General features: G+C 52.3%; 1 protein-coding gene across 1 annotated transcript in view; it reads left to right on the forward strand.

The window, feature by feature from the left end:
• Positions 1-24: 24 nt before the first annotated feature.
• The window catches only part of Iqgap3 (IQ motif containing GTPase activating protein 3), a 45,669-nt gene continuing 20,359 nt past the window's right edge, over positions 25-25,334 (forward strand). Inside the window, exons 1-22 of the mRNA XM_006976397.4 lie at positions 25-129; positions 2,933-3,020; positions 7,217-7,373; positions 7,954-8,031; positions 9,757-9,833; positions 10,782-10,849; positions 10,945-11,058; positions 11,272-11,450; positions 11,851-11,929; positions 12,611-12,774; positions 13,569-13,656; positions 16,329-16,492; positions 18,106-18,263; positions 19,517-19,638; positions 19,714-19,877; positions 21,608-21,698; positions 22,469-22,636; positions 22,716-22,855; positions 22,936-23,106; positions 23,545-23,628; positions 23,765-23,836; positions 23,927-23,996. Of these exons, the coding sequence (XP_006976459.1) occupies positions 93-129; positions 2,933-3,020; positions 7,217-7,373; positions 7,954-8,031; positions 9,757-9,833; positions 10,782-10,849; positions 10,945-11,058; positions 11,272-11,450; positions 11,851-11,929; positions 12,611-12,774; positions 13,569-13,656; positions 16,329-16,492; positions 18,106-18,263; positions 19,517-19,638; positions 19,714-19,877; positions 21,608-21,698; positions 22,469-22,636; positions 22,716-22,855; positions 22,936-23,106; positions 23,545-23,628; positions 23,765-23,836; positions 23,927-23,996 (2,533 nt within the window). The 5' untranslated portion in view covers positions 25-92. The remainder of the gene's footprint in view (positions 130-2,932; positions 3,021-7,216; positions 7,374-7,953; positions 8,032-9,756; positions 9,834-10,781; positions 10,850-10,944; positions 11,059-11,271; positions 11,451-11,850; positions 11,930-12,610; positions 12,775-13,568; positions 13,657-16,328; positions 16,493-18,105; positions 18,264-19,516; positions 19,639-19,713; positions 19,878-21,607; positions 21,699-22,468; positions 22,637-22,715; positions 22,856-22,935; positions 23,107-23,544; positions 23,629-23,764; positions 23,837-23,926; positions 23,997-25,334) is intronic.

The raw sequence follows: 25,334 nt of genomic DNA on the forward strand, positions 1-25,334 counted from the left end.
GCGGCACAACCGGAAGCATCCCATCCCGGTGTGACCGCGGTGAGGGGTGGTGTCCCAGAGGCGGGAGATTCAAAACTGGCAGGAGAAGGAACATGGAGCCGTGTGCGGCAGGCCGGGCTCGGACAGCCTGTGAGTTCGAGAGGGATCTGAGGGGAGTGGAACGGGGGTGCTGCTGGTGGGGCTTGGCCTTCGCGGGCGGGGCTGCCCGGAGCTCGGCTCGGTGGGGAGTGGGCCGGTGTGCGCAGGGTAACCGCGCTGCCGAACCTTCCTAGGGTGCTCTCCCTTATTCCCAGGGTCGGGGGATGCAGACGATCTAGATGGCCCCTTAAAATTCTGCAGTTACCATACTCGCCAAAGGGTGTCACGGGAAGGAATTCCGCACGGAGACACCCCCTCTCAAACTTCTGGGTTCCCGATCACCTGGCCACTTGTTGAAAATGCAGAACCTGGAGGGCGGGCTTGGTGGCGCACTCCCTCCGGTGATTCCAGCAGTTGGAAAGTGGAGGCAGGAGGTCCAGAGTTCATGGTCATTCTTGGCCACCTAGTACTTGGAGGACGGCGCGGGCTACCTGAAACGCCGCTTTCTTGGAGAGAAACCCAGGTTTCTGGGAAGGATCAGCGGAATGAAAAACAAAACTTGCTTTCTTTACCCCATCACCACTGGGACATAAAGAGCAAAATCGGTGTCCACTCACCTCATGAGGGAATGCTAGCTTCAGAAAAACCATTTTTGTGGTGGCTGTTGTTTTTGATTTGGGGGTGGGAGGGCTTTTTTGTTGTTGTCGTTGTTATTGGTTTTTTGAGATACTGTGCGTGTGCTCGTCCGCGCTCTAGGCCCCGCCCATTCCATCCCTCTGAGTCCCCAACTCATAGCTCTGAGGTGATGTCACTCACTTTACGGGGTTTATTTTCCATTCTTGAACAGCCAACTCTTGTTCCTTGTAAATTCCCTCAGAGGAACCCATGAGTTTTCTGCCGTTGGCCAGTACTTTCAAATCTGTATTTGGAAGTGTGTGTCTGTGGGGTTGGACTTTTTATAACTGCCAATCCAAACACGCCCAGCCCTTCCTGACATCACACAGCAGACTCTCCAAGATGAGGACCTAGGATAAGGAGTGAAAATGACGGCTGCCCAGGCGAAGCCAAACCGACCACGCTGTCGCCTGAATGCTCTCGGGGCTCCTTTGTCGTGCATGCACGCAGCTCTTCCTCACCCTGTTGAATTGTGTGTTGTGTCCCCCACGAGAAACAGAGAGATAGAGACTGTGGCTAAGGCAGAAGGGGAGTGCTATCCCATTTAAGGCATTCCCTGTTCTTGAGTTTGGAGGTCAGAGTGTTATCTACATTTTGTTCTGCTTGAAGATTGCTTTCCTCCTCGGGTGAGCTCTAGAAAAAAGGAGAGTGATGATACCTGTGTGATCTTTTAACATTCCCTTTGTCCTTCCCTTTAATCTTGTGAATAGTGTGGATCCCTCTGTTGGGCCAGCTGTTCTTCTTCAACCTGCTTGTCATGCTACGAAGCTCAGAACAGTTTGCTTCCTTTGCTAGCCCGAGATCTTACTCATGGCTATAACTGCACCCCTCACTTCGGGTTGGAGTTATTCACTTACATGGTTTTCTCTTCTCATAATTGTCTCTGTGTTCTCTTTCTCTCTCTCCCTCCCTCCCTCCCTTCCTCTCCTTCCTCCATCTCTCTTTCTCTCTCTCTCAGTAAGTATTATGTTTTACTTGCATGCATGTCTTTTATATTGCAAGAATGCCTGGGGCCAGTGGAGGCAATAAGAAGGCATCAGGTCCCTGGAACTGGCATTACAGACAGTTGTGAGACACCACATTGGTGTGGAGAATTTTAACCCAAATTCTCTGCAAGAGCAGTCTTTTTCTTCCTTTGTTTTTGTTTGTTTATTTTTTGTTTTTTCAAGACAGAGTTTCTCTGTAGTTTTGGTTCCTGTCCTTGGATCTCATTCTGTCGACCAGACTGGCCTTGAACTCACAGAGATCTGGCTGCTTCTGTCTCCCCAGAGCTGGGATTAAAGGCTTGTGTGCCACCACGCCAGGCTTGTATTTTTTTAAGAGTAGAGGTTCACTAGCCCAGGGCCGGACAGAAAGATATTGAGTGACCGCACTTAATTGTTGACTCTGTCAGCCATGCTTCCAAGGGAGCCCCTGGGACAGCATGTCTTTGATGGGTTGGCACATAATGAAGGGTAAGACTCGAAACTAAGGTCCCAGCTGAGGAGGGCTTTGGATAGCCCTGCTGGTCCCAGCTGAGGAGGGCTTTGGATAGCCCTGCTGGTCCCAGCTGAGGAGGGCTTTGGATAGCTCTGCTGGTGGCACTGGAGGGCATTCTTGAGGCAGACTTGGGAAAGAGGAGAAAGACAGGAAGATGGCTGCAGAGGAAAGAAGGAGGTGTCTCTGGTAAAGAAGGATGTTTCCTGATAATGGGTGAACTGGGACGTGGAGAGTGTTTCTGTGCTCATGCCTGTTCAAAAACAGCTGCATTTAAAAAAAAAAAAAAAAAAAAAAAACAGCTGCAGAGCTCAGATTCCTGTTGATTTTTTGCTCTTTAAGATTTATTTTTTCGGTGCTGGAGAGATGGCTCAGTGGTTAAGAGCACTGACTGCTCTTCCAGAGGTCCTGAGTTCAATTCCCAGCAACCACATGGTGGCTCACAACCATCTGTAATGAGATCTGGTGCCCTCTTCTGGTCATACATGCTGTATACAAAATAAATAAAAATATCTTTAAAAAAAAAAAGATTTATCTTTTCATTTATGGGCATGCCCTGTGTGTGGGGGTGCCCACAGAAGCCAGAAGAGGGCATTGGCTCTTCTGAAGCTGGTTGGTTACAGAAAGCTGTGAGCTGCCCGGGGTGGGTGCTGAGACCCCTAGCTGAGGCTGCATTCCTTGACTGTGTCCCCTCACACTTTAGATGAACGCCTCACGGCCGAGGAGATGGACGAGCAGAGGCGACAGAATGTTGCCTATCAGTACCTGTGCCGGCTGGAAGAAGCCAAGCGGTAAGCAGGGTCCAGAAAGATGGGCTCCTTTTGGTCCCCCTTTCCTACCTCTCCTATTCCAGGCACCGGTCTCCAAAGCAAATGCAAACAGACAAGGGGCCATTCTGTGGGGAAGGGCACGTTAAAACATTTTGTCATGCCAGGCATGATGGTGCACACCTTAATCTCAGTGCTTAGAGGGTAAGAGAATAAAAAGTTCACGGCCAGCGGCAAGGGGGATGCCTCAGTTGGCAAATGCTGCTGTGCAAGCATGAAGACCTGAACTCAGACCCGCAGTACACATTAAAAAGTACCTGTAATCCCAGGGCTTGGGGGGCAGAGGCAGGCAGATCCACAGCGTTCATTGGCTGGCCAGCCCAACCCATTAGTGAGCTCTAGGTTCAAATGAGAGAAATGAGAAACCCTACCTCAAAAAACAGGATGGGAAGCAATCATGGAAGATGCCTTATATCAACCTCTGGCCTCTGCATGAATATGTACACACTTGCAGGTGTTTACCCGTGTGAACAGGCACCCCCCACCCCACACACATACACAGAGTTCAAAGTTTGCCTCTACTACATAGCAAGCCTGAGGCCAGTCTGGACTTCATGAGACCCTGTCTCAAAACAAGACAGAAAAGAAAAATAGCATTTTCTGTTTTTTTAAGGCATTCTTCCCCCATATCCTTCATCTATAGCTCTGTAGTCTTTGGGTACCTCTTTACCTACCACACTGTCATAATGCCCAACTAAATTACCTGTGAATGCCCGGGAAATCAGGAACCAGGCCATTATCCAGCTTCATTCATTGTCTAAAAAGAAAAATCTGTCTTTCTATAATAAAGTACCATGTACAATGACTACGTATAGTGGAGTTTTTAAATTAAAAACAAGTAAATCTGTCTAATTAAAAAGAAGAGTCTAGCCAGGCAATGGTGGCACACCCATTTAATCCCAGCACTTGGGAAGCAGAGGCAGGAGAATCTCTGAGTTCGAGGCCAGCCTGGGCTACAGAGTGAGATCCGGGACAGCCAGGGCTACACAGAGAAACCCAGTCTCGAAACCCACCCCCACCTGTATTAGAAGTTTCTCCAGTCCTACCCGGTCCTGGGGTCCCTGTTTCTCTGGTCCCTGCCCTGCCCTGCCCCCGCCTGCACCACAGTTCCGAAGACATTTATAAAACAATCATTCAGAGGCTTAATATTAATTGGGAATTATATGGCCTATGACTCAGGCTTCTTACTAGTTAGTTCTTATAATTTAACTCAACCCATAACTTTTTTTTTTTTTTTTTTTTTTTTTTTTTTTTTTTTTTTTTAGTTTTTTTGAGACAGGGTTTCTCTGTGTAGCTTTGCACCTTTCCTGGAACTCAACTTGGTAGCCCAGGCTGGCCTCGAACTCACAGAGATCCTCCTGGCTCTGCCTCCCTAGTGCTGGGATTAAAGGCGTGCGCCACCACCGCCCGGCCAACCCATAACTCTTAATCTCTATATGGCCACGTGTTCCATGGCTTTACCTGCATCCCGCTCCATGTTGCTCCTCGGGCAGCTGGCTCGCCTCTCCCACTCTGCCTTTCTCCTCTCACTCTCTCCCTTGGATTTTCTTGTATGGGAGCAATACATATTCACAGCATCCAGAAAGACATCCCATAGCACCCAACCCCCCAAAAAGAAGAAGAATCTAAAAGTTTGCACATGACACTTGCCTCTTAGGCCTTCTTTAGCCAGGAGCACCTCTCCCTTTTTCGCTTTTTTATGTCCTTGACCTTTTTAGGAAACTGGACCACTGACACTCTGGCTTCATTAGCTTCCTACGTCATTCAGCCCGTGCCCCCAAGCCCTGTATTTCCTATGATGGATGTTGACTCTTAAAGGCTTGATTAGTGTCAGGGTCAGTGGAGGACTTCTTGGTGGTAGCATGTGCTTCACCTCACACCTCACAGGAGGAATATGGCATCTCCTTATGCTGCCTATAAAGCTGCCTCTAGCAATTCTAAGTCTGATGTGAGAGTTCGTGTGATGGTAGTCTCTATCTCACAAATCTCCCCATTAGCTTTTACCACGTGACTTCTTGTTGTCCCTCATTGGAACCTGTTATTGAGGATGCAAGATGCCTGCTTGGCTGGGCGGTGGTGGCGGCGCATGCCTTTAATCCCAGCACTCGGGAGGCAGAGGCAGGCGGATCTCTGTGAGTTCGAGGCCAGCCTGGGCTACAGAGTGAGTTCCAGGAAAGGTGCAAAGCTACACAGAGAAACCCTGACTCGAAAAACCAAAAAAAAAGATGCCTGCTTGGTTTTTTTGTTTGTTTTGTTTCCCCCAGTGCTTGAGATGGAATCCAGGGCTTTATGCAAAACAAAATGACTATTTTCCAACGCTATCATGTCTTCTTCATTAATTAGCTGAAATTTTTTCTTGAGCAATGACTTCCCAGGCTGGGGTGATAGGTCAGTGGGTAAGAACACTTGCTGTGAAGACACGAGGAACCAGCATATAAAAAGTCAGACCTAGCTATGCGTGCCTTAGCCTCAGAAATGAGGAATTGGAGGTGGGTGGATCCCAGGAGCTCACTGGCCTGGCTGCTTAGTCGAAAGAGTCAGCTTCAGGTTCAGTGAGAGACACTGGCTCCAGGCAATAGGGCAGAGAGCAATAAAGGAAGACACCCAGTTTCCTCCTGGCCTCTGCGTATGTAGAGATTTGCATTATGCATCCCTGCACTCACTTAAATACCACACAGAGCACACATGCAGCTTTATTCTTTCATCATCTGAGAGCTATTTGGTTACCTTATGATTCATTTTACCAAGGAAGGGCATGACAAATGCAGTGTGTGTGTGTGTGTTTGGTGTATGTATGTGAGGCGTGTATAGACATCAGAAGAGGATGTCAAATGTCCTGATGTGTCTGTCTCCACTTTATTTCCCTGAGACAAGGTCTCTCACTAAACCTGGAGCTAGGCTACTGGCCAGCATACCCCAGCCACCTTCTGGGCTTTTATGAGCTCAGGCCTGTGTGGCAAGCACTCTGACCTACTGAGTCATTTCCCCAGTCCCTTTTTCTTTCCTTTAAAAATGTTTTAAATTTATTTTTATTTATTATTATTATTATGAGTGTTTGTTTGTTTGTTTTGAGACAGGGTTTCTCTCTTTAAGAGTCCTGGCTGTCCTGGAACTTGCTTTGTAGATCAGGCTGGCCTTGAACTCACAGAGATTCTCCTGCCCCTGCCTTTCAAGTGCTGGGATTAAAGGCATGTGACACCACCGCCCTTTTTTTTTTTTTTTTTCCTGTGGCTGAGCAAGTTCCAGAACAGCCAGGGCTACACAGAGAAACCCTGTCTTGAAAAACCAACCAACCAGGCTGGAGAGATGGCTCAGAGGTTAAGAGCACTGGCTGCTCTTCCAGAGGTCCTGAGTTCAATTCCCAGCAACCACATGGTGGCTCACAACCATCTGTAATGAGATCTGGTGCCCTCTTCTGGCCTGCAGACAGAACACTGTATACATAATAAATAAATAAATCTTTAAAAAAATTAAAAAAAGAAAAAGAAAAACCAACCAACCAAATAAATAAATCGGGTGTCCAGCAGTGATAGTGTGAAGCAAGGTATACTTGGCTCTCTTTGGAAACATATCTGTAGTCCTCAATGTCTGGAGCTTCTACCCAAGGAGTCATAAAGTGTGCTCAGAATCGCCAGCTCACTGAAGCCGGCAGGACCAGTGATATCGGCCTCATTTTGCTGAATGCAATTGAGTTTCAGAGTCGAAGTGAGGGAGATGGGTTGGAAAGTCTGATTCCTAGAGGTCTGGCCTTTCTGTCCCGTGTGCTGTTCCATCAACCCACAGGGCCCCTAATGCCCCCCTATTATCCTCAGAACTGAACTGTGAACTATGGAGATCATTGCATCAGACACGGGCTTTCTGCGCCTAAGTTTGCAGAACCATGCAGAGTGAGAGGTGGCAGATTCCTTTGGGGTTGAGGCTACACCTCCTTGAAGACGGGCAGGTGTGGGAGCCACTCAGGGAGACTTTTCAGGATGAATGAGGCCAAGGTTGGCTAGTTTAGGCATCTGTGGCAGCTTGAGGGAGTGGGGAACAGCGAAGCAACAGGGAGAGAGGGGAATTTTGGGTAGGGAAGGAATGGTGCATCTGGGCTCTTGAGGGATGGGCGGATCCTACAAGTGTGGCCTGCCGGTGGGTAAGAACTGCTCTCCTGCTCACAGCTGGATGGAGGTGTGCTTGAAGGAGGAGCTTCCTGCCCCGGTGGAGCTGGAGGAGAGCCTCCGGAATGGAGTGCTGCTGGCCAAGCTGGGCCACTGTTTTGCACCCTCTGTGGTCCCCCTGAAGAAGATCTATGACGTGGAACAGCTGCGGTACCAGGTGGGCGCAGTGGGGTTAATCCGTCTGCCCCCTTCCCCTCCCAAGACGCTCCTTGTCACAGCTGTGAGGGTGTAGTGACCCTGTAACATGAGAGTCCACACATGACCACTTTTGAGGCTGAAAAGAAGTACAAGGAATGGTACTAGGGCAGTACGTGTTCGCCAGTGCCACTCTGCCGGGTGGGTCTCTGCTGGCAGCGGGAGGTACCGCTGCATGGGCCTTAAGATGTCCCCAAGGTGCAAATGGTGCACACTCCAAGGCTCATGGGCTTTGCCACCCTGAAGGGCCTTTCTGGGCATGTGTCCCTTTTCTGCATTCTAGCCAGCCCAAGCCTCCTGTCCTGTGCCAGCTTGGAAGCCTTACTGCACGGCCCCTCCCCTATGCCAGCCTTCCCATTGTCCAGCTGGCTCACCCATTCCTGGTGGTCTCAGCTGTTTTTCTGTTCCGTGGGGCCGGGGATCCACAGGGTGGGGTCCTTGGGCTCTGTCTACCCTTCCCCCATGAATCTTTAAGCTGGCATCTGGGCTCCACCTGTAGGGCACCCTGAGAACTGTAGAAACATTCTCTTTTCTCTCTTCAGGCAACGGGCTTGCATTTCCGGCACACAGACAACATCAACTTTTGGCTTTCTGCGGTGGCGCACATCGGCCTGCCTTCGGTAAAACGGGGTGCCAAGATGATTATGTAAGGGCCCCGTTCCTTGGGGCTCTGTGCCCTTGAACCAGGCTGCTCGGGCTCCGCCCTCACCTCCCGTGGATCCTGGGCTGAGGGTATCAGCACTGTCCTGTAGTGGAGCGCCTGTGTAGTGTGGGAGGGGCGCATGTCAGCCAGGCACCAGAATTTCAGAGAGAAGCAAGAACCTGCCCCATCCCCAGGTGTGGGACTTCCGACTGGAGCCTTAGGTCCGAGACCCTCTGTATTCATATTACATGTCCTTTCCCTCTGTGAAGCCCAGCTTGTTTCTCACCTGTAAAGTAGGTGTGATACTTCCCACCTATGATGTTGGTAGGAGAATTGCAGGGCCTATGTAAATTCCCCTTGTAAAGCACTAAACCAACTAAGGCTAGGCAGGATTCTGCAGTGTGGGGGTCCTTCTCTGTGTTCCTTCCCTGTAGACGGTAACTATAAAAATGAGGTGAGCTGGGTGGTGGTGGCTCACACCTTTAATCCCAGCACTCGGGAGGCAGAGGCAGGCGGATCTCTGAGTTTGAGGACAGCCTGGTCTACAGAGTGAGTTCCAGGACAGTCAAGGCTACACAGAGAAACTCTGTCTTGAAAACAAACAAACAAACAAAAACCAAAAACAAAAAGATGAGGTTTGTTGGCTCATCAGGTCAAGGAACTTGCCCCTATACCTGACAAGCTGAGTTTGATCCCCAGTTGCCACATGGTGGAAGAAGAGAATCAGCTCCTGCAGGTTGTCCTTACACACACACACACACACACACACACACACACACACACACACACACACACACACACTGCGCATGCTTGCATGCATGTACGTGGAAATAGTAGCCAGGACATTTTGGTGGGTGTAGTGATGCAAATCTATAATTGTGATTGCGGCCAGCTGCATTATCTAGTGAGATACAGGACAGGCTCCAAAGTTACACAGAGAAACCCTGTCTCGAAAAACCAAGAAGAAGAAGAAGAAGAAGAAGAAGAAGAAGAAGAAGAAGAAGAAGAAGAAGAAGAAGAAGAAGAAGAAGAAGAAGAAGAAGAAGAAGAAGCTGAATGTATCGTAGGATGTGCTGAGTTTAGGTTTCACTTCTTTTTTTTTTTTTTTTTTTTTTTTGGTTTTTCGAGACAGGGTTTCTCTGTGTAGCTTTGCGCCTTTCCTGGGACTCACTTGGTAGTCCAGGCTGGCCTCGAACTCACAGAGATCCACCTGGCTCTGCCTCCCGAGTGCTGGGATTAAAGGCGTGCGCCACCACCGCCCGGCTAGGTTTCACTTCTTAAAGGGGCTTCTACAGATCAGAGGCCTCTGCCTTGGCAATCAATGCCTCGTTGGGCCTTCCCTGGGAGCATGGTCAACTCCCCAGCACATCATGTATGTGGTGGAAATCTCAGGTCAAGGACCGGGCTCATGGAGACCGAGTGCCTGGGGCCTGTGTTTCCTGGAGGCTATGGCCTGCATACTCTAGCCCTGAGGTCAGCTAACCCTAGACACTGACTATGTCACTGGTTTGGTAAGCCTTTTCCACACTGGACTGAATGGGGATGGTTATAGAAACTGACTGAGAAGCCTGGGCTGTGGTGCTCACTGCTCTGGTTAGAGAGAGAGAGAGGTGCATTGCTCAGCCCAAACCTGTCCCGCACCAGCTTGGGAGCCTTACTGCACTACCTTCCCTGTACCTCAACTGTCCGGTTTCTCCTCTAGATCTTCCTCCCAGAGACCACAGACATCTACGACAAGAAGAATATGCCTCGGGTGATCTATTGCATTCATGCTCTCAGGTGAGACACCCCCAACTTTAGTCAGCCAGGTTCCTCTAGGTCACTGGTTCTCAATCTTCCTAATGCTGCGGCCCTTTAATACAGTTCCTCATGCTGTGGTGACCCCCAACATAATATTATTTTGTTGCTATTTCATAACTGTAATTTTGCTACTGTTATGAATTATAAATATCTGTGTTTTCTGATCATCTTAGGTGACCTAGGGAGAAGGTCATTCAACCCCTAAAGGGGTCGCAACACACAGGTTGCGAACCACTGCTCTAGGCAGATCAATAGATGGATCAATCAATAGCAATAAATATAATAGAAAGGAGGGAGGATAGCCAAAAGGGCAGTATTGGGGAGGGTGAGAGTTTAGGCCTGCATGGGTGTTTACATTCATATGTATGTGGGCACATTCATGTGTGAGCCTTGGAAATGAAGGACCAGCAGGATAAAGTCCTTAGTTTGTGACTGGGACATGAATGAATCAGAACCAAGACCCATCAAGAGCATCACATGCAAGCCACGTATTACAAGCAGGGAAGGCCACTGGGTTCTACTCACAGGCAGGTATACCAGTTGGCTGAATCATAGAATGGGACCGTCCAGTGCCTGTGTCCACTGTGTCATCTCTTTATGCCTCTCCTTCCCATGCCCTTCTTTGCCTCCATCCCTGGCTTCAGCAGCTTTGTTTGCTGTATCTTCCTCTTGTCCACCTGTGACATTCCACTGCAGTGTGTCCTCTGTGGAGCCATCCCAGTGACAGAGGCTCCCTGTGGAAATAAGTTTCCGTTCTGTAGCTCTTTCTTGTCTTGGCTGGTTATCCCTGTATGCCAGAGTGACTCGGGGCCAAGTGCTAAGTGCTCTTCACCTCTCGGCCTCCATTGCAATTTTACATACCTATTGTGGACAGGGTGTGGAAATCAGTAGATCCCAGTGTGTCCTTATGCCTTCCGTTCTTCCCAGTCTCTTCCTCTTCCGGCTGGGATTGGCCCCTCAGATCCATGACCTGTATGGGAAGGTGAAATTCACAGGTAAGAAGCCAGCTCCTTCCTCTGGTCCATAGACTGACTAAGCAGGGGCACGGGGATTCTGAGCCTAATGAAGAACACCTCTGGTACCATTGCAGCTGAGGAACTCAGCAACATCGCCTCTGAACTGGCCAAATATGGCCTCCAGTTACCAGCCTTCAGCAAGATCGGGGGCATCCTAGCCAATGAATTTTCAGCCGATGAGGCTGCAGGTAGGACTTTGCCCTAGAGTAGGACATGGGAGCATGGGGTGGGGTGGGGGTGAGGACATGGGATGGGACGACAGCAACCTCGTAGCCCTTGGCTGGGCTTTGGCATCTCCTATATCCACAGGCAGAAGGGTCAGGCCTCCTGGTGCTACAGCTAGCCATGCTCTGGCCTGGGTCCTTTCTGGCTTCTTGACCTTCTTCTCCCGCCCCTCCAAGTCCACGCAGCTGTTCTTGCCATCAACGATGCCGTGGAGCGAGGGGTGGTGGAGGACACTCTGACTGCCTTGAAGAATCCTAATGCTCTTCTGGGGAATCTTCGGGAACCTCTGGCAGCTGTCTACCAAGAGCTGCTGGCCCTAGCCAAGATGGAGAAGGCTGCTAATGCCAGGAACCACGTAAGGAGAAGCCTTGGGATGCAGGGGGGCATAAGTTGAGAGGCCTGGGGGGTCTTAAGCAGAGTGAGGACTCAGTTTGTCCTGCCTCGAGTTCCAAAGATATGCCCATGACTTAGAGAAGCAGGGGAGGAGCCTGGAGTGATGTCTGTCGCGCAAGAAGGCTGGAGAAGAGTCTGGATGGCTGAATTGGCTCTGGAATGAAGCACGAGATGAGCCTAGCCTGGGGAGTCCACAGGCTGATTGGCGTAACTGTTGGTGCCAGGGCTTAGCCCCCAGGTTCTCCTCAGAGGCCTAAGCAGACTGGTCTTTGGCCTGGCCATTGGTCTACCCAAGTGAGTGTGGCAAGGATAGGGAGGCAGATTTCGCAGTGTCTCCAAGTCTCTCCATCTTGCTTTTGCAGGATGATGGTCAAGAACAGGACATCTATGAGTCCTGCCTCACCCAGGCCGAGATCCAGGGCCACATCAACCTTGCCAATGGTAAGAGATGACTGGGAGAGCCCGGGAAGCTGGGAGATGGCTGCTTTAATAAGCCCCATGACCTTGTGTGAGCTAGAGCCTGCCCTAGGGAAAACTCACAGGCCAGGGATTCTATGCCCTGCTCTCTGGCCACAGCAAAGAGGTTCATACCAGGGAGCTCCTATGGGAATGGAAAATTATTAAGACAGAGGCAAATGGACAGGCCTTTCAGCTCCCAGTGCTGGGGGTGGATGTTTGGATTAGGGTCCCTCAAGAAGGAAGTGTAGCTGGGAGTAATACCACACACCTGTGATCCCAGCTGTCTAAGGCAGGAAGATTAAGAGTTCAAAGACTCACAGGGCCATGTTGTGAGACTTTCTCAAAAGAAAAGGAAGCAGGAAGAATAGAAGGAAGTAAGGGGATAGATGGAAGAGGGAAGGTGGTGGGCAGAGGAGCAATCTGAAGGCTCACAACGAGAGTCCGTTTGCCTGTTAGGATCAGGGTGTGCACAGGGTCTGGAACAGTGAGATGGGAAGGCTATGAAGACCAAGAGGAAGATGTAGGCTGGACCACAGGAGCTCACTGTATCAGCTGTCAAGGATAGAGGCAACTTTTGGGAGGCAAGAAGAAGGCAAATTCCCAGGATTGGCTGGGGATGGTACGAGGTAGCTTTCACACACTTGGAGTTTTGCTGTTTTTCAGTCCAGGGGGCTCTAGAAGTTGTTGATGATGCTCTGGAGAGACAAAGCCCTGGGGCCTTGCTTGAGGCCCTTCAAGATCCTGTCCTGGCCCTGCAAGGGGTGAGAAGAGATTTGGCTGACTGGTACCTGGAACAGCTGAGTTCGGACAGAGAGCAGAAGTCACAGGTCAGGCTCTGACTAGCACCTGTCTGCCCGTAGGGTAGGAAATGCCTTTTATGTGCATATCATCACTGACTCCATGTTTAAATGGCGGAATCATCTCCCAAAGCATAGTGGACCAGGCTGTCTGCTCTGCTTAGAGTCTCAGACTGGGAGGGAAGGACCAGGCCAGTCCATTAGGTAACAATATGCTTCTCATTGCTGAATCGGGGTCTTGATTTATCAACTTTATTTTCAATGCTTTGACCCTCTCCTCCCACATTTTTCACGCATAGATGTCTGTGGAATAAGTGTATGTCTCTATGTGTGTTCACACAGGGGAGGGCGGATGTGTGGGCGCGTGTATAAGAGGTCCAACTTTGATGTCAAGAATCATCCGAAACCACTCCGCCTTATTCACTGAGGCAGGTTCTCTTAACTGAACCCAGAGCTCACCAATGTGGCTAGTCTCACTAGCCAGGCTGATCTGGGAATCCTGTCTCTACATCTAAGGCTGGAATTACAGGAAGACTTGCATGGGTTCTGCAGATCCAATCTCTAGTCCTTGTGCTTACATGGGAAGCACTTTAACCAGGGAGCCATCTCTAGCCCTTAATGCGCTGCCTTTCTGTTTGATGTTATTTATACTCTAGTCTGTTGTTATTTTAGACATATGCTGGCTTTAAAAAAAGAGAGAGAGAGGTAGAAAGGTAGGCCAGGTCCTTCCACCTGAAGGGAGAGGCAGGACTGAGTCCTGGCAGCTCCTGATGCACGTCCATGGCCTGGGGACTCTCCTCTACTGCACCTCTGCCCTCTTGCAGGAGCTGGGTCTGGTGAGGCTTCTAGAAAAGGAGGAGGTCCAGGCTGGGGTGGCTGCAGCCAATGAGAAGGGCGATCAAGAGCAAGCCAGTAAGTCATCTCCAGGCGGGGGCGGGGGGGGGGGGGGGGGGGGGGGTCTGCCGGCTCCTTTACTGGCATATGTATTGGATGGGGCAAATGGCCGTCCAGTCCCAGGCCTAACAAGGAACTTTACCCTTCACATTCTCTGCGCTCTGCTCCCCCAGAGGGACGAATCAAAGGAAAGATAATGATGTCCTGTTGCCACTCAGGACCAGGCTCCTTCTGGGAAGTTTGCCTGTAATTTTGTTGCTTCCTGTTTATATTTCTTTGGCTTCTGAAATATGATTTCTCAGGTAAGGACAAAACACATTCTAATTCAGTGTCTTAAACATTATATGAGCCAGGCAGTGGTGGCGCATGCCTTTAATCCCAGCACTTGTGAAGCAGAGGCAGATTCATCTCTGTGAGTTCGAGACCAGCCTGGTCTATAGACTGAGTTCCAGAACAGCTAGGGCTACACAGAGAAACCCTGTCTCGAAAAATCACAAAACAAAATATTATATGTAGGTCTGTTATGGTTCAGTGGTTAAGAATACTTGTTGCTCTTGCAGAGGACCCGGGTTCAGTTCTTAGTACCCACATAGTAGTTCATAATCATCTGTAACTCCAGTTCCAGGGGATCCAAACTGGATCTGCAGGCATGAGACATATGTGGTACACACACATGCAGGCAGAACAATCCCTACATGGACGATAAAAGAAACTTAAAACAAAACAAAACAAAATGATATGCAACTATAACCGTGTATTCAGGGTGTGGATGAAGGCAGAGTCCTGGGGCAGCAGCTACCAGGTCTGTAGTCTGGCCTCCACGTCAGGTTTGAAGTCACTCAGTCACCATTTACCTCTGAGTAACAGCCTTCAAATGTCAGTTCACAGCCTCCCCCGGCTGCTGCCTGCCTGCCTGCCCGCCCTGGGAGCCCACTTCATTTCTGATTGTTGTTGCCAGAGCGAGTTTGGTGCAGATCTCTTAGTAGAAAAGCTTCGGCTCTCCACTCTTGGTTTGTTTTTGTCTTTTGAGATAGGGTCTTACTGTGTAGCTCAAGCTGGCCCAGAGCACAATGTGATAGTTACTTAGCTTCCCAGGGGTAACCCTGAGTGATTCTGTCACGGATGTGCGCCACCACACCCAACTGGCTCTTCCTTCTTTTTTGAAGATTTCTTTACACTGGGTAGTGGTGGCACACGCCTTTAATCCCAGCACTCAGGAGACAGAGACAGGTGGATTTCTGTGAGTTTGAGGCCAGCCTGGTCTACAGAGCTGGGGCTATACAAAGAAATCCTGTCTTGAAAAACAAACAACAAAGATTTGCTCTTTTTTTTTTTTTTTTTTTTTAATTTTAAGTCCATGAGTGATTTGCCTGCATGTATGTCTGCACCATATGCATACATTGTCCATGGAGACCAGAAGTGGAGGCCTGGGACTGGAATTATGGGTGACTGTGTGCCACTGTGTGGGTGCTAGGAACTGAACCGGCCCTCACAAGAGCAGCGAGTGTTCTTAGTGGCTGAGCCATCTCTCCAGCCCTGGCTCTTTCATTCTTTATCTCACACTTTGGGTCCACCCCCTGGGCCTGGCAGGTGAGGCCTTCCGGGTGATCCCCCCCCCTTGCTTTTCAGCTCACATTTCACCCAGTGCAGCTGAGCCACACAGGCTGCTGTTCCTCGCTCCCTTCCCAGCCCCTGGCCTCCAGGCCTGCGAGTGACATTCCTCCCACATTTCACCTGTCAGAAGCGGGTGGAAATGTCTGCAGAGCTGTCTCCAGGGCTTCTCTGTAAAACTGTCTGCTTGCTCCCAGTCAGAAGCCCCGCCTCAGCGCGGCCAGAGCTGGGGTGGGCCCACTTCCAGCGTGGCCTCGTCGTCGGCTGGGCACAGCAGGTCCTCGCGAGTCCTTATTCCTCCCCACACGATTCCGTGCTCCTCAGAGCGGGTGTCCATTTCTGCTGGCACTTCACTGGCCCCAGAGTACGTCCACTCACCACACTGTGTGCTGTGGCCCCTTAGCTTCGCTCTGGTATAAATGGAGCTGGCTCTGTGTCTCTGCACTGTCACCAAGGCTTGGTCCCCAGGGCCCTTTGACTTACTTCATCTTAGTTATGCACCATTACCACCTGTCAGTCTGCGCCCGCTGCCTTGGGAACTTCCTGCTGTGTTCTAACCTACGCGACTTCTGGGCCCGACACACATTGCCTTTCACAGAGCACCTCTCTCTCTCTCTCTCTCTCTCTCTCTCTCTCTCTCTCTCTCTCTCTCTCTCTCTCTCTCTGTCTCTCTCTGTCTCTCTCTCTCTTTCTCTGTCTCTATCTCTCTGTCTCTCTCTGTCTCTCTCTCTCTCCCCGTTTTGCAGGACAGGATTTCACTGTGTAACCCTGGCTATCCTGGAACTCATTCTGTAGCCCAGGCTGGCCTCCAACTCACAGAGCTCTGCCTGCCCCTGCCTCCCGAGTACTGGGATAAAGGCGTGTGCCACTGCCTGGCCAGAGCCTCTCTTTTAAAGTACCCCCTCCGCCTTTCCTCCGGAACACTTAGAAATGCATTTTGAATCTAGCAGCAGAATGGCGGTCTAGAAGCGTTACAGAGCCACTTCCCTCAGAGATCCCAGCAGAGCCTGGTTAATAAGGAGAGCAGAGATGACAGGGAGCACTCAGCCTGTGGGATTTCTTGCTGTCCTCCTCTGCAGTGCTCCAGGCGGTGTGGAGAATCAACAGAGCCATCCAGAGGGGGGTGGCCGCAGACACCGTGAAGGAGCTCATGTGCCCAGAAGCCCAGCTGCCCCAAGTGTTCCCCTTTGCCTCTGCTGTGTACCAGCAGGAGCTGGCTGTGCTCCAGAAGCAGCAGCAGGGGGTGAGTCCTGGGGCCCCCAAGCAGCTCAGGGGGGTGGGGTGGGGGTGGCCAGACAGTGGGATGGGCAGGGCCGCTTCCTTAGGAGCATCACGGCGGCCAGTAGCGCCACACACACTTGGCGTGGGCGGCAGCCCTGCCAGGTAAGTGCTGGGTTTCCACTTCAGAGGTAAGAAGAGGGTCGCGGACGTTGAGTGCTTGCCTGCTCAGCTGACTGGCAGTGCTGTGGCTGAATTCAGAGCTGAGTACACTGCAGGACATGCTCTAACCACGAGGCTGCCCCACCTCACTCCTGCCCACTCAGCTCCTTCTGAGAGTGAGGCACGAGCCTTGCTTCGGGTCCACCCGAGGGAGGGGCCGGGCAGAGGTGGAGAGAAGAGCAGAAGATGTAGGTGGAAGAAGACTGTATACAGCAGTGACCAGGAAAATGGAGCAAGCCGTGCTGGGGGAAGTCTGGGAAGGCTTCCTGGAAGAGACTCCGTAGTGAATTCCCCCAACAGCAGGTGTTTATAGAACACTTAACTTCAGACATGAGCCGCACACAGCAGTGTCTTCAGCAAGGGAACAGGACAGCACCACAGAGATACGGGGTGAAGGCATCGTACTGAAGGTTGGCCTGAGAGGCCTGAGTTCAGATCTAGCTCTGCTGCTTCTTAGATAGGTGACACTGGCGGGTCATTACTTCCTCTGCTTCTCAGTTTCTTCATAAATGGTACCAACCTCACGGGATTGGTTCAAGGACTCTGAGTTAGCCTATGTTCCTCAGAGAAATTCCTTAGAGAAGTAAGTTTTAGCAGCCATCGTTATTGTTTGCAGCTCTCCTTGTAGAATGCAGGAAGAATGCTCCAGAAAAAGGGAGCAGTCTAAGCAGATATTTGAAGGGAAGCCAGAAAGAAAGTGGGTTGGAAAATGGGGCCAGGGCCTCATGGTGTGCAGCACAGTGTGAGATGGGCCGCTTGGTCGCCTCTGCCCAGGGCCCTGTGCGGGTCTGTCTCTGTCTGACTGCCTGACTCTCTCTCTCTGGGTCCTTTTTGGCTTTTCGAGAGATAGGCTTTTCCAGGCCTTGAACTTGTTGTGGAGCTGATTATTCTGCCTCTGCCTCCTGAGTACTGGAACCACAGGCGTTCATCCCCACAACTGGTTTCATGTAGTTCTTGATATGACATGGGACCAGAAGGCTGTTGGCAGAGGTCACACGTTGAGGGTGGGCTCTGTAGTCAGGCAGCCCCCATTTAACCCACATTACTAGCTATGAGCTGGGCTGGGAAACGGGACTCTCAATGGTATGTACCTCGTTTGGTTTAGTTATGGAAATTAAAATGACACTGTGTGTGGTCTTCATGGTTGTGTTCACGGTAAACGTCCATCCCCCGGTGTAAAGAATAAATGTTGGTGAGTGAATGCATCCTAGGTGTTGAGCATGAGTAGTGTCATTGCTTGAATGTGGCCCAGATGTGTCCCAGGTGTTGACATGAGTGGTGGTGTGGAGTAAATGGAGCTCCTGGAACTTGGGAATGGAGATGGGATATTGGAGAGTTTGGGGTAGGCTGGCTCCAGCAGCCCCCCCCCCCCCCCCCCCCCCGCCCCCAACTCCCTTCAGCTCTCTCCCTCTACAGGAGCTGGGCCAGGAGGAGCTCTTTGTGGCTGTGGAGATGCTCTCAGCTGTGGTTCTGATTAACCGTGCTCTGGAAACTAGAGATGCCTGTGCCTTCTGGGCCAATCTGGTGAACCCCGCTACCGGCTTGGCCCAGGTCGAAGAAGAAAATGCTCAACGGTGAGCCGCATGTCAGAAGAAGTGAGGGCTAGCCTGAGTGCGGCCGGCACTGGACGGCAGCCTCCGGTCCGGCACCCGTTCTGGCCCCAGCCCCTGGCCCTGTTCACAGTTGCCCCTCCTGTGCTTCATCCCCAGTGGGGGAGCACGTGGTCACCCCGTTTCCTCTCCACTTTTTCAGAGCAAACGTTTGAGTGCCCACACACTGCCAGATGCCACCCTAGGTGTGGAAAACAGTGACTAAACCAAACCCCTGCTCTTGGCAAGCGCACACACAAGCAGGAGTCATGATGGAAAGAGGGCAGAGTGGGGGAGGGGCAGTTTTCCTCCTCACATAAGGTGGTGATAGATGGCTTTTGAGAGAGGTTCATGGAGAAGGACCTGCGGAGCCTGAGTTATTCCCGGGATGCTCGTCAGGACAGGAGAGGATCCTTGATGCACTCACAGGACCTGAGGAAGAGCCTGGGCATGGCTCAGTGGTTGGGTGCTTGTGTCCCATGGTTTAACTTCCCAAAGTTCCAGAAAACTAAAAACAAAGACTACCAGGGAGCCAGAGTGGCCAAATGGAGTGCCGCAGGAAGGGAGTGGACTAGCAGAGACGAGCCCATGTCCTCAAGCATGGAAGGAAGCCAAGGGGTGTGCAGCAGTGAAGGAGCCCATGGGCCCTGCTTACCAAGATGGTTCTGGCTGTGTGCTGAGACTCCACCACAGGGCCCGGGCCAGGGCAGAGCAGCAGGGATGCCTTTTAGGAGCGCTGCTAGACCCAAGGGGAAAGTCGCGGGAATGGGAAGAAGGCGGCAATGTGAATGTGTTCTGAAAGCAGAGGGAACAAGGGGGAGATGAGTCAACAGATGTTTATCCAGAAGGGACAGGCCGAGGCACAAAGATAGACGGAGGGGGTGGGGGGTTCAGATATGAGCTGGGGTGTTTAAGACCCTGTCTGGCATCCAGGGGGAGATCCTCAGCAGTCCCGAGGGCCTATGAGGGATGTACGTATGCTTTGGGGATTCGTTAGTGTAAGTTATGAAAGGCCTGGTGAAAGGCCGAGATCTGGCATGAGGGCACAGAGGGAAGAGAGGACGGAAGTTTGAGGAACTCCATGCTCCACACAGGGGGCTCAGAACAGCCTGTGAAGGGAGAAGACACCCTGGAAATGATGGTGGCCTGGGGAGGAGCCTACTCAAAGCTCTCTCCACTTGTGGCTGTTCCACACCACTCACATGGCTGCTCACATCACTCCTCTTCTCTGCTGCTAGTTACTTCGACGCCCTGGTCAAGGTGCAGCAGCTGCGAGGACTGGATAGAGCCTTCCTGAGCTGGAATGACCTGCAGGCCGCCGTGTGCCAGGTCAATGCACAGGTCCAGGAGGAAACAGATCGTGAGTGTCCCCCTCAGACAACCTTGCCCTCAGTCTTGAGTCTGGGACTGCTGTTCATCTAGATGTCTTCCACAGAGGTCCTCGCCATCAGCCTCATCAATGAGGCTCTGGACCAAGGCTATCCTGAAAAAACTCTGTCTGCCCTGCTGCTTCCAGCAGCTGGCCTGGAAGACGTCAGCCTTCATGTCGCACCTCGGTATCATCTCCTCCTCGTGGCAGCCAAGAGGAAGAAAGCCAAGGTAAGGTTAGGGATAGATGGCTGGGTTAGACACTATAGTAAGGGGATCAGCCTCGGGCACTGCCCGGCATGTATGTACGCTGAAACTGTTTCAGCCTCGTGAATACAGACTCTGAACCAGGTGAGGCCCAGGCAGGATTTGACTGTCATGGGAAAGAGTGGGACTTCATTCCAGGACAGTGAGGGAAAAGAGCAGGCCTAGAGATCAGGTGACGGGAGTCCCCACTCTGATCCCCAGTGATCGCCTCATCTTGAGCAGTCCCTCAGTATCCCTGGGGGGTGTGTACTTATCTGTAAGATTCCTACATGCTCTGCCCTTGCACCCAGTGCTGCGAATCCCATGAGCTAACAGTGGAGCAGGGAATTCGAACTGACACACCCCTGGGTTGTGTGGCAGCAGAATGAGGCTGAGACCTGATGACTGAGCTCGCATCCTGCAGGCTCACGCTGCAGCATCACGGAGCCTCCCTGTGCTGCCGTCCCCCACCCCACCCCACCCCACCCCACCCCCGCAAACCCGTGACGGGACAAGCTTCTCTCATGGCTGTTGGGTTTGAGTAAGGTGCCATGGCAGGAGTGCCAGCCGGCATTGATTGAGTTTGCACTCTGTGCCTGGTGTTGCTTGATGTGCCACACAGGTACTGATTCATGAGGCTGGAGAGCTCAGTGGTTAAGAGTGCTTGATCCTGCTCCAGAGGGTCTGAGTTCAGTTCCCTACACCCACCTCAGGTGGCTCACAACCCCAGAATACAGGGGATCTGAGGATCTATCTGATCCCCTCTCCAGGACACTTCATTCACATGTACACACCTCCACACAGATGTATACATATATACCTAACTAAAAATAAAATTCTCTTAAAAAAAATGAATTCACAAGAAAAGTTCTAGGAACAATACCTGATAGCTCACACCTGCAGTGAGTCTGACGCTGGCTTGGCCTACAGACCCTCTCAGAAAGAAAAGACAGGGCCGGGCAGTGGTGGCACACGCCTTTAATCCCAGCACTCGGGAGGTAGAGGCAGGCGGATCTCTGTGAGTTTGAGGCCAGCCTGGTCTCCAAAGCGAGTTCTAGGAAAGGCGCAAAGCTACACAGAGAAACCCTGTCTCGAGAAAAAAAAAAAAAAAAAAAAAAAAAAGACAGGCAGGCACCTGACACACAGTGCTCAATAAAATGCTGGTTTACAGAGTCCATTTCCGAGGAGGAGAGGAGCGCAGTGAGTTGGCTCAGGTTCAGACTGACCACAGCAAGCACAGGCTTCCCTGACCTGGGAACGCAGTCTTCCCACTACTTTTTGGTGACAAGGAATGTGGAGCCAGGAGCCATAGAGTCAGAGCCGGGATCCGGCTAAGGGCTGTGAACCGAGGCAGAGGGAGACGGGGAGGGCTGCAGGGTAGGCGTCCCCAGGCGTGGCTGAGGCACAGAGGCTGGCAAAAGAGCCGTCAGAGGGTGCTGGGTACTGAGGGCACGAAAGCTGGAGAGAGCCCTGCGGCCACGCCACGCCGCCGATGCTCAGATTCTGAAAGCAGGGTAAGAAAAGAGCCTCTGAGCCTGGCAGCCAGGCGAGGGGGCCACGGGGTCATGACTCCACGGGGAAGGGAGAGGAGAGCCTTCCCAGCCAGCCGCTTCCGGGTGTCTGCTCCACTTCAGTTCCCTGCTGGGCTTGTGGGAGCCTGGAGATACCAGTCTGGGGTCTTGTGTTTTTTTTCATCTTCTTTTTCAATTTGCCAGGTGACAGGAGATCCTGAGGCCGTACTGTGGCTGGAGGAGATCCGCCAGGGAGTGGCCAGGGCCAATGAGGACACAGACACGGCCCAGAGAAGTAAACAGCCGGGCACCGGGAGGGCAGAGTGGAGCCCAGCCCTGTCTGTCCGTAACCATAGGAAGTGTCTTTGCTTGCTCTCTATTGCTGGGTAACACCGTGGCTGAGAGCACCCTGCTGCGGGGGCAAAGGGCTTATTTATTCTTGCAATTCCACATCCCAGTCCGTCCGCCACCAAGGGAAGCCAGGGCAGGAATTCAAGACAGGAACCTGGAGGCAGGAACCAAAGCCGAGGGCATGGAGGAGCGCTGCTTACTGGCTTGCTCCTCATGGCTTGTTCAGTTTGTTTTCTTATATACCCCAGGACCACCAGCCCACAGGTAACACCGTCCACCATGGGTTTCCACATCAATCATTAATCAAGAAGATGCCCTACAGGCTTGCCCATAGGCCAATCCAGTGGGAGCATGTTCTCAATTAAGATTCCCTCTGCCCAGATATGCCTAGATTCATGGCAAGTTGACCGAAACCAGTAAGCACAGGGGGGCAGGTCAGAATTGGAGCAGGAAGGTTCTTTGACCCCAGGCTAGATTTCCTGGCACACAGCTGGACAGGCAATACCCACAGGAGCCCGTCCCTAACTGCCCCCTCTCCTCAGGGCAGCTGCCTGCTGCTGCTTCCCAAGTACAGCTGTGCCACCCCTGGCACTCCCGGTGCCCTCCATCAGCCATGGCAGCTGTGTGTGTCTTCTGAATCCGACCCCACTGGACAGGACAGGGCTCATGGGAGGGACCCCAGAGGACTGACTTTTCTCTCCTGATGCCCATCAGTAGCCCTGGGTGTGGCTGCCATCAATCAGGCCATCAAGGAGGGCAAGGCAGCCCAGACAGAGAGGGTGTTGAGGAACCCCAACGTGGCTCTCCGAGGGATAGTTCCCGGCTGTGCTGACAGATACCAGCAGGCCCTGGAAGAAGCCGCGGCGAAGAAGCGACGTCCTGGTAACGGCCCTGGCCCACCCTTCCTCTGCTGCCTCCCCCCTCCTCGGAGCCCTCTTGGCTTACCTGAGTTTCTCCTCAGGGGACACAGCCTTCTGGGTCCAACAAGACATGAAGGATGGCACGGCCTACTACTTCCATCTGCAGACCTTCCAGGGGACTTGGGAGCATCCCCCCAGCTGCCACCTCAATACCTCCCATCTAACCTGGGAGGAGATCCAGGTTGGCAGGGTTCCTGCCAGGGTCGGGGATTGTGCGTGGGGAGAGGCTTCTTCACACCAAAGGACTCCCTGTCTCCACAGTCAGTCATCACCAAGGTCGCCGCTGCCCATGACCGCCAGCTCCTCTGGAAGGCCAACGTTGGCTTTGTCATCCGGCTTCAGGCCCGCCTCCGGGGCTTCCTCGTCCGCCAGAAGTTTGCCGAGCGATCCCACTTCCTCAGGACCTTGCTCCCAGCCATCATCAAGATTCAGGTGGCAGCCGTGGCTTGTCCCATGCCTGGGAAGATTGGAAACACAGGGTGTCCACCCTCCTCCCCTCCCCCTGGCTGGGGTTGGGATGATTCTTGGACCTCTGAGCAATAGTGATGAGAGGTGTGGGCTCTGTAGCCAGACCTCTGTGGTTAGAAACCCAACTCCCTGACCTGTTAGCCATGTGGCCTCATAAGCTGTCCTTTCTTTTTGTGCCTCAGTTTACTCCCTGCTCCCCGCCAAAAATGGGAATGGCAGTACCACGTTACGGGGTAGCGAGGACAATTTATAAGACAATGTCTAGAGTGTTTCTGTACAGAAAAGCAGGACACGAGCGCCAGTTATTGGCATCATCGTCACCATTGGGGGAGAGGGAAGGGGGATTCGAACGCTTTCCCTGGGACAGGAGTTGTGAGGAGTCGTCCCTCTTCTGCTTGGCAGGCTCACTGGCGGGGTCATAGACAACGGAAGACTTACCAGCAGCGGCTGCGGTACTTCAAAGCGAACCTGGCTGCGATAATCAAGGTAACGACCGTGGTCGGGATGGTCCTCAGAGCACTGCCATCTTCCCTTACCTCGCCCTGGACTTGGTTGCGCTGGCCAGGGTCTGAGGGTGGGTCTCAGCCCAACGACGTCCTGAACGCAGTGTCTTTTCTCTCAGATCCAGGCCTGGGCCCGAATGTGGGCAGCCCGGAGGCAATACCTCAGGCGCCTGCGATACTTCCAGAAGAATGTGAGTGCTGCCCCGCCCCCACCGGTCTTTACTCACAGATCAGAGCCAGGTGACCAGGACAGCCACCCTGTTCTCTTGTGTCCATGGCAGGTTGACTCCGTTGTGAAGATCCAAGCATTTTTCCGAGCCAGGAAAGCCCGTGATGACTACAGGATGTTAGGTAAGCTGGGGAGATGGAGACCTGGAGCCAGAAGGGTCCGCGGGATCCCTCTGGGGGATGCAGGCAAGGGCAAGGCCATCAGAAGTTGTCTGAGGTGTGCTGAGCCCCCTCCTCCCAGTACCAGCTAGTCCTGTCATAGATAAGAAGACTCCTCTCACCAGGTACTTTCTGAGCAGGCCTAGCGTATCCATCCCCCTGTGGTAGGCTCTGTTCCCTCCCTGAGCTTCCAGCCTTGCCACTTGCCTTGAACTCCCACCTCCTGGCCTCTGTAGCACAGACACACAGCCTGGCAATCTTTCTGCTAGAACAGTAGAGGGTCACCAGCTTCCTTGCCCTCTGTTTTCCACAGCTGGGCACACATGTGAAGTCTTAAGGAGGCGTGCGTGCGTGCGTGCGTGCGTGCGTGCGTGCGTGCGTGCGTGCGTGCGTGCGTGCGTGCGTGCAAGCCAGAGATTAATGTCAGGTGTCTTCCTCTATTGCTCTCCACTTTATCTTTTGAGACAAGGCTGAGATTCCAGGTCCTTTTGTGTGTGCAGTAGAGTCCTTTTCCCAGCCTAGTCCTTGTCCTGCAAGTCCGGAGTCCCAGCCTTGTGTGGGAATTAGCACACTGGTCCATCTCCATGTTCATCTCCTACTCTGGATTCCTGGAGCAGCTTCTCACTTCTTAGCCCTCCTCTGGCCAGTGGCCTCTGGCCTTCAGCACGGCTGCTCTCCGCCCTCCCTCCCTCCCTCCCACCCTCTCCCCTGCTGTGACCCGGAGCTCACGGTTCTGCCTGTCCTTTATCTTCCTTCCTTCCTTCCCTTCGGTTCTTAGTGTTTCTGGGGGAAGTATTCTTCCAATGCCTCCTCCGACTTCCTCAGCCCCCAGAATCGGCCACTTCCTGTGTGGCTTGGTGGCTTCTGTGTTGAGGATTCCTTCCCATCAGAGAGACGCGGTCACCTGCCATCATTTCTGCAGCCATTTTTATCTACGAATCCCGAGTCTGAGCCGATTCTCGGTGGCTGATCTTGGTGTCCGTGGGAGCGGGTCCTGCTCCTCGGTGCCGATTGGAGCGGGCTGTCCAGCCCAGTAGTTCTGCTTCTCGTCTCTTCCTCTAACCCCTTGAGGCTCCCATTGCCTGAGGTCCAGCCACAGCACCCGCCAGCCCCTCCGCCCTCGATGCCCTGAACTCTCACACCTTGTCTTAGGCTCCTATGGCTGTCATAAACACCATCACCAAAGGCAACTTGGAAGGAAAGGGTTTATTTCGGCTTACACTTCCATGCCACAGTCCAGCATTAAGAGAAGTCACTGTAGGAACTTGAGGCAGGAAATCTGGAGGCGGGAACTAAAGCAGA

Source organism: Peromyscus maniculatus, chromosome 6 (genome assembly GCF_049852395.1).
Source record: "Peromyscus maniculatus bairdii isolate BWxNUB_F1_BW_parent chromosome 6, HU_Pman_BW_mat_3.1, whole genome shotgun sequence".
Lineage (NCBI taxonomy): Eukaryota > Metazoa > Chordata > Mammalia > Rodentia > Cricetidae > Peromyscus > Peromyscus maniculatus.